This window comes from Choloepus didactylus, chromosome 14, assembly GCF_015220235.1.
Source record: "Choloepus didactylus isolate mChoDid1 chromosome 14, mChoDid1.pri, whole genome shotgun sequence".
NCBI lineage: Eukaryota > Metazoa > Chordata > Mammalia > Pilosa > Megalonychidae > Choloepus > Choloepus didactylus.
Genome location: NC_051320.1, coordinates 22,914,957 through 22,927,355, shown reverse-complemented (window position 1 = coordinate 22,927,355; position 12,399 = coordinate 22,914,957). Strand labels below are relative to the sequence as shown.

Genomic DNA, 12,399 nt, shown 5'->3' with positions numbered 1-12,399 from the left:
TTTAAATTATGGAGTCTACATGCTTTTGTAGTATATTAATATGATTATCCTCTTGTAAAAGAAAAGGAAAAACTAGTAAAAAAAGTTTTAGTTGATGTTATCTGCTTGTGAGTATCAATTAGTACTTTACATTTTAAGGTATTGCTTACTTTTCTTTAGAATGCAGAAGTCCCTTGTTGAGCCTTTATGCCTGTGGTAGAGCAATAAAAGAATGAAAAAAGTTATCAATATTTTCAGGTTTACTGGACTTAAAGAATTAGTGCCAAGAACTGAAGAGTGTACTTTCTGAGGGAAGTGCTATTTAGAATATGTAAAAATAAACAGTAATAGTGGAAATAGTTAGAAAAAATTTAAATAGCAATTGCTGTAATTGCTCAATAAAAATAAAACAGCATAGATGTAATATCCCTGAAGCACTGGCTGTTACCCATTATTTTCTGATTTGTGATTGCTGTATATATTATATATAATAATAAATAATCAGTAATAGTGTATAACAGTGTATAGTGTTCTACAGCACACATAACTGTACAGTATTTGAAGTTTTCTTTTATATCAACAATAAAACCGTAAGTTAATACATACTGATTTACTTCCCAACTTTTCCACATTAACTTTTACTATAATTTTTTTTATTCTTTACTTCCCCTGGAATTATATTTTAATATTTTAGTGCTTGAAAGTATAGTCCAGGTTTATAAAGGAATTCTTAGTGTAATAAAGTGAATTTAAAAAATTTCCCTAACTGGGGTGTCATACAGGGACAGTAATATCTCCCCTAATGCACATTTCAATATTAGATTTAATAGACACAATTAGAAAGGAGTAAACAAAATTTCTTAAATGTATACATATTTGGGTCATATAATGCTTAGTAAATATTTAAAAACAAATGAAACAAAGATATGTTCTAATAGAACTTGCTTTTATGCTTTTTAAAAATACCGTTTAGAGACAGTGAGGAGAAAAGCAACATATAGAGAACAATACTAAATTGCATTTGTACAGCCTAGCAGTCAACACTTGACTTTTACTTTTAAATTTTTGTAAACTTGTATCCCTGTTATTAGAGTAGATGGTTTAACTTGGTAGTAAGAACATAGCCTCAAAGACCAGATTTCTTGAATTCAAATCCTTGCATACCACTTACTGTGTGGCCTGTGCTTCAGTTTCCTCTTAGGGAGGAGGATAATGACGTTTACTGAAAGGGTTGTGAGGAGTAAATGAGTTAATACATATCAGGTGATTAGAACAGAATGCCTGACACAAAGTAAACACTGAATGTTTGTTGTTATTGTTACTTACATATCAAAGCAATAGAATTCAGTTACCCTTGAAGTGGGATAATTCCTCACAGGGCATACATTTATTTCAATAATTTATTTCATTACATCTAAAACTTGCTTTAATTATGGTATATAATTAATGGACTAAAAACTCAATAATTAAGTTCAAAGATTTATGCCAGGGCTTTATGACCATAGGCAACACTGAAAATCGGAGTACTGACAGTCTGTGCTGTGTGATTAAATTGTCCCATGACCTGAGGTAAGTCATGAAGCCTTTCAAGGCCTCCATTTTTAATCATGAAAATAGTGGGTTTGAATCCAGTAATGTCTGATGTTCCTTTTAATATAACATTGTGGTTCCACTATTGTTATTCACTTACTCTGCTGACCCTGTCATTGTGATGTCATCTGATGAGGACTTAGTGCAGATGAGACAAGTGCCATAGGCTTGAACCCTCAAGTAAACTAAACATAATTAGCTTTGTTCTAAGTTTTGGCTATAGTTGTCTCATACTTGGACTTGAGATCTTGTACATGCATGCTATCTAGTACTAGTCACATACTATCAAGATAGTATAGAGCAATCAAAAACTTCCTGCCTATGTCAGTTCAGTATGGATTTTATTTTTATTAACTGGCTCTTTCAGACCCCAATTCTGACTGCATTATTTTTTCTAGTCATTAAAAATGTATATAGGAAAATTGAAGTAAGTCTAAAATTGATTTTCTAAACTGTATCTGGTATACTGAAATGAAAAAACTTAAGTGCTCTTCAAACATGTATTCTTTCATTTTTGGAACTAACCCTGTCTTTGACCCATTTGTTATGCCACCTAATTCTTTTTATCAATTTTTTATCATGATGAATATATTTCTTATAAATATTTTCCCTCACATAATTCTTTATCTACAAAATAATAAATTGTGTGAAAATTTGGGAGGGTTATTCCTATTTGTCAGTTCTCTGTATAAAGAAAAATGTGCATAGTATGAGGTCTAACTGTAAAATAATGACTTAAAAGTTGATTTTTGGAATCACCATATTACATTATACTTGAATAATTCATTCATTTAAAATTATTAAGCACAAATCAAAGGCCAAGCTTCTATTGTTCTAGGAATTGGGTGAATGAGACAAAGTCCATGGGCTTTTAGAGCTTATATTCCAGTGGTGGAGACAAGCAATAAATATATTCATACCAGCTGTGTTCCCTATATCCAGGCAATGAGCTAAACACTTAACATGCAATAAATAATTTAACCCTCAAAACAACCCTTTGTGGTTGGGAATCATCATTGTCTTCATCTTTCAGGAAACAGGCTCAGATAGGTTAGGTAGTTTGCCCAGGGATCTGGATTTAGTAGATGGCAGAACTGGGATTTAAACCCAGATATTTCTGACTCAATGGCCTGTGCTCCTAATCTCAGTGTACATGTGTAATAGAGCAAAGGAGTAAAATTTGGTGGTCATAAGTCTTTACAAATATCTATTGTTAAATCTAGCTTGTTTCTAGGTACATTAACCTGCTTTGAACTGCCTTCAGTATATAGCACCTGGCTTTAATTTCACTTTCTATTCATTCTCTTCCTGAACCCAACGTGTCTACGCAAGTTCTTCCTTGGGTTTGTTTTCCTGCCTCCTCCAAATTTGGAGTGCTGTAAGCAAGAGTTTCAGAATTTCTTAGATGACTAATCTGGGTAAATTTGAGAATCGTTGGTTAGATAAAAGTACACATCCCTCATTTTAACAACCTAGAATAACTGTTATTTACTGAATGGGTATGTTGCTTTGTGGGGGAAGGTTCTTTAAAGGCGATGTTTCTCAAAGTATAGTTCTTGAGCTGCATGCATCTTAATCACCTAGAAAGCTTATTTCTAAGGAATCAGAATTGGGAGGATTCAAGCCTGCTTTTATAAAAGCTAATTTTCCCCATACCAAAAGCACACTAAAGATTAAGATCCACTATATTAGGAACTTTTCATTGATTATCCTTATGTTGATCTAAAACATTCTCTCAAAGCTATTCTAGGGTGAGTATTACCAATGAACTTGGAAAAACCTGGGCTGAGCTATTTCGGTAAGTTTGCCACCCTTGTATAATATCTTTATGCTTAATACTTTCTTAAGTTTAGAGAAAGCAAGGGATAAATATTGACAATATTATCTATTAATATTGAGTAACATTTTTCTTAAGTACTAAATGTTTTTCCTTTTGGCCATAGCCAAGAAATGATTAGCCCTTATTTAAAAAGAAAGAAGAGAGCTACAAGCTGGACAATTTTAATTTCAGCATATTACAGAACTATTTTACATCAATAGGAAGGGACACAACTTTTTGAGTAAACTTATTTAATCTCTTGATAGTAATTTCTATGACTAAAGAGACACACATAAACAGATTATACTAAAATGTGATCAGTACATTAGCAGAGATAAATTCCAAGGAGACTTAGAAGATAATTAACTCTTCAAGGAATGGTAGAGGGAGGTTTTAGGATGGTTTTCTAGAAAGGATAACATTTGTGCTGGGTTTTGATGGGTGAATAAAAGTTTCACACATAAATAAGAACGTACTTGATGAAGGGATAAGTATGTGCAAAAGCAGAGAGCAGAAAACTGAAGTATATTACAGGAATAGCCTGAGAGCAAATGGAAAACTCCAGTTCTCCTGATTCTTAAGTGTTTATTCTGCTGCATTATATAGTTGTAAACTCTTTGATAAATATTTGAAGTTACTTCACCTTTTATTCTTTTTGTCACTCTCAAAGGCAGTCCCAAGTGTAGCACCTCAACCTGTTACCAGTAAAAATAAGCATTTTAGCTTTTAAATTTCTATCCTATTTTTCAAATAAGTTAATTTTTATGGGTATGACTAGCTAAGAGAAGGTTAACTTAAGAAAGTAACAGCAGAATCAGATTTCAACTTAAGATCTCTACATTGAGAGACAGAACCAACTTTAAAAAAAGCATTTTATATATGAATGCACTTAAAAATTGTGTACATAAAAATAAGTGACATAGTCATTATTTTAATAATGCCCATGAAGTATTATATCTTAGATTAACTAAAACTAGGTAAATTAATTCTCAATATTAAAATGGCAAATCCTTTCATCTACTGTATAAATCTAGAAATTTCTCCTGTTCTCCCATTTATCTTTTTTGTAAAATCTTCATTTTATTGAGATATATTCACATACCACGCAGTCATACAAAACAAATTGTACATTCGATTGTTCACAGTACCATTACATAGTTGTACATTCATCCCCTAAATCAATCCCTGACACCTTCATTAGCACACACACAAAAATAACAATAATAATAATTAAAGTGAAAAAGAGCAATTAAAGTAAAAAAGAACACTGGGTACCTTGGTCTGTTTGTTTGTGTGTTTGTTTCCTTCCCCTATTTTTCTACTCATCCATCCATAAACTAGACAAAGGGGAGTGTGGTCCTTATGGCTTTCCCAATCCCATTGTCACCCCTCATAAACTATATTTTTATACAATTGTCTTTGAGATTCATGGGTTCCGGGTTGTAGTTTGATAGTTTCAAGTATCTACCACCAGCTACCCCAATTCTTTAGAACCTAAAAAGGGTTGTCTAAATTGTGCATAAGAGTGCCCACCAGAGTGACCTCTCAGCTCCTTTTGGAATCTCTCTGCCACTGGAGCTTATTTCATTTCCTTTCACATCCCCCTTTTGGTCAAGAAGATGTTCTCCATCCCACGATGCCGGGTCTACATTCCTCCCTGGGAGTCATATTCCACGTTGCCAGGGAGATTCACTCCCTTGGGTGTCTGATCCCACGTAGAGGGGAGGGCAGTGATTTCACCTTTCAAGTTGACTTAGCTAGAGAGAGAGAGGGCCACATCTGAGCAACAAAGAGGCATTCGGGAGGAGGCTCTTAGGCACAATTATAGGGAGGCCTAGCCTCTCCTTAGCAGCAACAGTCTTCCCAAGGGTAAATCCTGTGGTAGAGGGCTCAACCCATCAAATCACCAGTCCCCTATGTCTGTGGTGATGTTAGCAACCACTGAGGTAGGGTAGGCCTGTTCTCCTATTTATCTTGAATTCAGATCTTTCTATTAGGCATCTCACCTCCTATTACTAACTCTTTTAGACAGTTGTAATACCAAGCCACTGTTAGCCTCAGTTTCCTCATCCATATAATGGGAATTCCTAGCAAATACACAGATGAAATAATGCATGTTTGAGACTTAGCATAGTGCCTAACACATAGTAGTCATTTTTTGTTAGCTATTACTAGTAATCATACCTGGGTGCACAGTTTATGCCTATTATGAGGCTAGAATGATAGAGCCCAATCCAGTTACCTGATTGCTGTACTAAGAGTTTGGGCCTTTATCCTATAGGCAATGAGAATTCAATGTAGATTGTTACTTGAGAGGCTGGATGGATGATGGTGCTCCAACTTGGATTAGAATACACAAGCAACTGCAGATTGGTAGGGAGGAGGTTAAGTTCTATTTTGGGCCAGGTTGAATTTTGGTGTTTAGTGCTCCCAGGTGAAAAGAGAAGGAGTTTGGGAGAGAGGTTGGGCCTAGAAGTAAAGATTTTTGAATCATATTTTATGATCAAAATCATAAAGCTAGATGAGATTGCCTAAGAAGAGAGTATAGAGAGAAGAGTTCATTGTATTTTGGGTATGCCAACATTTATAGCACAGGCAGAAGAACAGAGGCTTGCAAAGGAATTTTGGGAATGGAAATCATGGAGGTGATGTCCCAGAAATCAAGGAATGAAAGTTTCAAACTAAAGAAAATATTCAAGTCAAATGCTGCAGAAAAGTCAGGTAAGATGAGGGTTGATTTCTTTTTACAAATGTCCTTTGGATTTAACAGAGTTCGGTGACTTCTGCGACACTTCCAGTGGCATAGTGCAGGTAAAAGTCAGATTGAAAGAGGACTGAAGACTGATTGGGTAGTGAAATCACAATACTTTGACTGAAAGGGAAGAAGGTAAGATAGTACAGGGTTATGGTTTGGATACAGGGAGGTTGGGAGGAAAGGAGAGCTGAATATATTCACAGCAATGTTTTTGAAGTCTATTGGAACCAACATCCCTTTTTATACCAATATTTTCTACTCCCTATACTTAGTAAAATGAAATCCATCAATAACTTACACATAATTTTTAAAAATCAATTTAATGCTCTAGTTATAATATAGAGGGAAAACAAGAAATGTATAATAAAACTTCTCTGAGGCACAACTTATTCAACTGATATACATGTAGAATTACCATGAATGCAATAGCTACAAATACAGACAAATATCAGTGATCTGTATTAGTTTATTAAAACCTTGGGCTGTGTTGCCTTAAGTCAATGTGATTTTCCAATATGGAGAACGACTCTTGCTTAAGTTTGAACAAAATAAAATATAATCTTTCCTTGGTTTACATGGTACTTGCATTTCCAGAAATACTCAGTGTCTTAAAAACAGAAACCCTTTGCTTTATATGTAAAAAGGAGTTTGGCTCTAGGCTTAAATATTATAATCAGGTTTTTCACTTATATGACTGGTTGAAAGTAGCATGAAACTCAGGACAATTCTTCTTGTGCAGAACTGTTTCAAGCATTGCAAAAGTCTAGCATTTCTAGCCCTAGCACAGCATATGTTGTTAACTACTTTCATTAACCAGAAATTCCCCTTAAATTTCCAAAGTTCATTGTTTCCATAGGCAATTCTTGGACACACTAGCCAGTAGAGAAGGAGAAGCTGAAGAAAGACAAGATTAGATTATTGTCCCTGGTAAAATGGAAGGTGATAAAATGTTGAAAGTAGAGGTAGAAAGCTTAGATTTAAAAGGAAAAACACTTTCACATCTTGGTGGATGTCAGGTTTCCCACAAATGCATGATAATCCTATTTAAGATTTTTGTGGTATGCTGGCAAATTATTTCCGTTTTTATTACCCTAATTACCCTATCTCCTAACTGGGTTCCTATCCTTCATTTTGAATCTTCAGTTAGTAAACTAATTTGCTGTAAATGGCTAAAGTTTGAACACTGAAAGATCACTTTTGAAGAGAAGGTACTTTTGTCATTACAAGCCAAAAGTGTTGAAAATTTCAAAGAAGTACTAGTTTCCTATTGCTGCTGAAATAAATTGCCACAAACTTGGTGGCTTAAAACAACACAAATTTATTATTTTCAGGTTCTGGAGGTCAGAAGTCCAAAATCAAGGTATTGACAGGGCTGTGTTCCTCCTGGAGGCGCTAGGGGAGTATCCATTTTCTTGCCTTTTCTAGCTTCTAGAGGCCACCTACATTCCTTGGCTTGTGGCACCTTCCTCCATCTTCAAATCTCTCTCTGACTCTCCTGCTTCCCTCTTCCACTTTTAAGGACTCATGTGACTACTCATGTGATTGGGCCCACCTGGATAATCTAGGATACTCTCCCCAAGACAAGATTCTTAATCACATCTGCCAGGCCCCTTCTGCCATGTAAGGTAACATATTCACAGGTTCTAGGGTAAGTACATGGACATCTTTGCGGGGTCATTAGTCTGCTTACCACAAAAGGACAGAGCAAGAAGCATTGGGTTGAAACAGGGACATTTCAAACCATTTTTTCTCTTATAGTTTTTTTTTTCTCCCACAGTTCTATCATTCCTATTTTTAACTTTAAACACCAAACTAAGAATTCTATAGCTGCTTAGGCTATATAGTGTGATTTCTATTTACAATATCCATCAAATTTAAAATAGTACCCAAAATGTAGACTGCAGATTAGCAGAATTTATTGGTGCTGACAAGAGAGCAAACATTTCTGTATTGAGGCTAATGTTCTAAATCTAAGTTTTGTTTTCACATTGAATATATAATACATGCTTTTATTATTTCTGCCAAAGCATATATATTTTTAGCATTATCAATATTGGAGCAAGCTTTATATAAGCCTAGACTCTGTGCTGGGTTTCCTTCTAGGATTTTCAGCAACTTTTGGAATTTAGCATCGACTCTTTTTTTTTTTTTTTTTTTAGTTTCTAGTTTTAATTACACACAGTAATTTTGAAGTACAACAATCTAATTAGATTGACAAGGGACACTGGAAGACCCAAGCAGTCCTATCAACCTCTATAAGAGGTGTATGTTAGCCTACTGGTTACATCCTTCTAGCTGTACCACCGTTTATTTATAATGGGACCACCAAGTCATCCCATTACTGCTAAAGCATGGTTCCTCTGGGAAAAAAATAAGGCTTTCTCTAGACCAGACAGACTGGTCAGCGGGATATGTAAAAAGTGGCTGTCAATAAAATGGTTTCATTTCTTCGAACTTTTTCCTTTTCCCTTTTTGGACTCCTTTTCTTTTTCTGGTTTTGAAGGCTTTGAAGATTTTGTCTTTTTCTTGATCATAGCATCAGCTTCCAGAGAGTCTTGGTCTTTCTCATCAGATTGAGATTCCTCTTCATTTAGCTCTTCATTATATTCGGAATCCAGTGCTGGGCCTGCGCTGCGTCTAAATGTCTTTACTGCTTGAAGTGAATATGGAGTAAGGTGGGCTTCCTTATTGTAAACTCTTGTGAAGGCTGCTTTAAACTTGGAATCCAGCTTGGCAAAAGGACTAGGTTTGCCTCCCCAGCTGCTAATTTCCATGATATTCTCAAAGTCTTCTTTCATCAGATAATATGTGTCCATGAGTGCAACAACATCCTTTACTCCTTCGACCCCTTGTGAGGTCAAAGGTTGTACAAGTACATCTCTTATGTGAGACAGATAATCCATGTTTATGGTCCTTTTGCTGGAGTAAGTTCTGAGACTCATATGCAATGCGAGGTCATGAACAGTCCGATCGTGTTTGCCTGCAGACGAACGCTTCCCCAGCCAGTTTGGGAAAGTGGGAAACTGGGTCATGTACCCCCTCATTAACTCTCCAGGAAGAACACTAGCATAAATGGCCTGTGTGGGGAGAAGACTCCAGTTTTGCTTACTCCGAATCTGACTGTCCACTAGGTCACCATCACATATGCTATCTGCTGCTCTGCTTAAAAGCATCAAGTGCTTCTTCAAGTCACCCCCTGCGGCTACAGGCTTCACGTGTATGTAGTTCTCCTGGACAAAGAGGGGTGCTATTGAATAATCATGAAAAAAGAGATCTGATTTGTCCACAAGGGACATATGAGCAGTCTCCTCCCCAGCTACAAATACTTTCCAGGCAACATCAAATGGGCCCAGTTTTTTGGCCCTACTGGAGTCAGCCTTGGCCTGGTCATAGGTTAATGCCTTACTTTGTGCGCACCACATACTCAGATTATGTAAAACCTGTCTGATATCTTGGTTAGCTCCTAAAATTATTTCATTCATAGCTGGAGGGGGAGTTTTCAAACCCTCCTTAAAGGCAATAGACATCATAGCACCCTTTATCTGTTCAACTCGAGGTCTTTGAAAACGAAGATCAAAACAATAATGAACCAAAGAGCGGATCTTGGGATGATTTCTGTCATTGCACATACAAATAATGGGAATTTTTGTATGCTTTATCAGGCCAATTAACTCCTGAATTCCTCCCCTGTCTTCACTGCCTGCCATGCCATCCACTTCATCCATGATGAGAGCATGTCTGATGCTCACTGGGTGAGCTGCTCCACTTGAACAAAAGCCTTTGATGCTGGTATTATTCAGCGATTCAGCAACAATCTCCTTCAAACTGTTCTTACTCCGAGTGTCACTTGCATTCAGTTCCACATAGCTGTATCCCAATTCCTGACAAACCAGAGAGGCTGTTTTTTTTTTTTTGCCAACACCTGGAGGGCCTGACAGCAATGCTGCTTTAAAACCAGAGCCGTCATCCTTGCCAGCAAATTTACCAAATTTTACATGTTTTTTATCTTCGGATGGACTCTTGTGCCAGTTTTGGAGCCAGCGTAGGAGTTTGTTGGCACAGCTTGGTCACCTTGCTGTCCAATTATGGTCTTGAGTGAGGCTGGCTTATATTTATCTACCCAGAGCAAACTTTCCACATGGTTTTCACTGCTATCATCAGCTAAATTCCTCGCCCTGCTGTCGCCATTTGTCTCCTCGGTCACTTGCTCTTCAAAGTCCAGACCTTTCCGAAACACACTCTTTTCTGTTTTCACTGCCTTTGTAGAGCAATCCCTTTTGGGAGTCAGCTTGCTCTTTTTAGATTCTGATTCCTTCTTATTCGGTCTAGTTTTCCTCTTTTTTTGGTCATTTTTTTGAGGTGTTCTTTCCAATTTGGATTTTTCTTTCATCTCAGCTTCCACTGCTATTTCATACTTGGACTTCTTGCCTGGCATAGTTCGAATCATATTCAATAGGCCATCTTCATCAATAATTTTTGTCCCCAAGGCTGCTGCCTTAGCACTCTTGGACTGTCCACTATCACGACCCATGACAAGGTAGTTTGTTCTCTTGCTGACATTTCCAGTTACTTTTCCCCCATAACGCTCAATTAGAGACTTGGCCTCATCTCGTTCAATAGACTCCAGCACTCCTGTGATAACAAATATAAGGCCTTCCAAGCAATTTTCAGCTCCCTTTGGTATTTCCTTAGAGCCCAGAGCTTTGGGACCCTCTCGATTTAGGTAGCTTCAATAAGCTTGATAATTAGTGCGTTTCTTTTCAGAATCCTCAGGACTTACAGACTCTTTTTTAACAGGAGAACTTTTGGTTTTCTTAGGCATTTTTGTCTCTCCTTTCAATTCAATAAAATTTTCTTTTCTTTTGGGGGCCATAGGCTCAGTTTCCTTAAAAGAACTGTCTTTTTTTTTCAAAAGTGCCAACTTAGAACCGGCTTTCAGAGAACAGTGTTCTCCTATTTTGTGAGGTGACGACTTGGAATGTTGCTGAGATTCTTTTGAACTTTCAGACTTAGTTTGCTTCTTAGGACTACAGTTCTTTCTTTCATCTGAAAATTGTTCCGTTTTTACTTTATGAGGATATTTACATTTTTCTGCTTTACTTAAGTTGGCTTGGACAGATGAAAACATTTCTCTCTCTTCTGGATTCTTTCGAGCCTTTTTAGTCCTGGGTTCTTCATCCAACATGGCCAATGTTCTGGCAAATTCCTCATCCTCATGCAGTTGCCTCTCCAACTCCGCATCTTCATCAAGCTGCAACTGCTCGGCAATGGCTTCATCATTTAATCTGGAATCATCTGTGTTTTGTGAAGGCTCTTTTCTTTTGCTTGCCACCATCTTCTTATCTGATCTTTGAACACTTCCAGTTCCAAAATAATCAAGCACTGATGTGGGTGTAAGTTTTATTGGTGATAAAGGCTTGTTCTTGGTCTTAGTGTTTTCTTCATTCTTTTTCATGTTTGATCCTCCAAGATAACTATTTGCCGATCCTCCGTTCTCTTTTGATTTAAAGGCTGCCTTCTTACACATAAAGTCATCTTCTTCATCTGTTTCTGAAATGTATGTAACAGGATCCTGCCGTAGAATTTTACCAGGTTTAGAAGACAACATCAATTTTTCTGATTGCTTTTTCGCATTTTTTACCTGTGCTGTCTCCTCTGATTCTGAATCTGAATCATAGATGATCCTCTTTTTCTTGTTTGGTTGCTTTTGCTTGGAGCTGCCTTCTTTACAAGAACTATTTACCAAAACATCTGAGGTCCAATGACAGTGGAACATCTTTAAAATGCTTGATTTCCTTTATTCCTTTCTTTGCTTTTAAAGTTTCTTCAGCAGACTGCAATTTCTCATTCTTCTTGACTGTTTCACTTACAGGTTTCTTTCCACTTGGTATAACTCCAAAGAATTTCCGAATATCCTTTCATCCCAAATCACCAGGACACTCATTTCTCTCTAGGGATCACGGATATTTCTCCAGAAGGGACCATAAGCTGGGACATAAAACAAGCCATCGCAGCCCAAAGGTTGTGGCGGGGGCGGGCAGCAGAAGAACCGGCCGACTGCGAATCCATTACCGGAGCTCGGGAGCCATTCGCGCCAACCCGACTCATTTTTTAAATGAAAATATAAATGAAATTAACAAAGGATTTCATACTAAAAAAAAGTCAAATAATAAGTACAGAGGGTAAAAAGCTAAAGCCTCCCCTGCCTCCATCTCATTCCTCTCTCCCTAGTAAAAACACTATCTGCCATTTAGAC

At 36.9% G+C, this 12,399-nt stretch overlaps 1 protein-coding gene across 1 annotated transcript; it reads right to left on the bottom strand.

Annotated features, from left to right (window-relative positions):
* Positions 1–8,381: 8,381 nt before the first annotated feature.
* Positions 8,382–11,937, bottom strand: LOC119508713 (replication factor C subunit 1-like). The gene is given in 2 exon segments (XM_037802414.1): positions 8,382–10,206; positions 10,209–11,937. Coding segments are annotated over 2 exon segments (3,333 nt in total). The 5' UTR covers positions 11,920–11,937; the 3' UTR covers positions 8,382–8,584.
* Between the last annotated feature and the right edge of the window lie 462 nt (positions 11,938–12,399).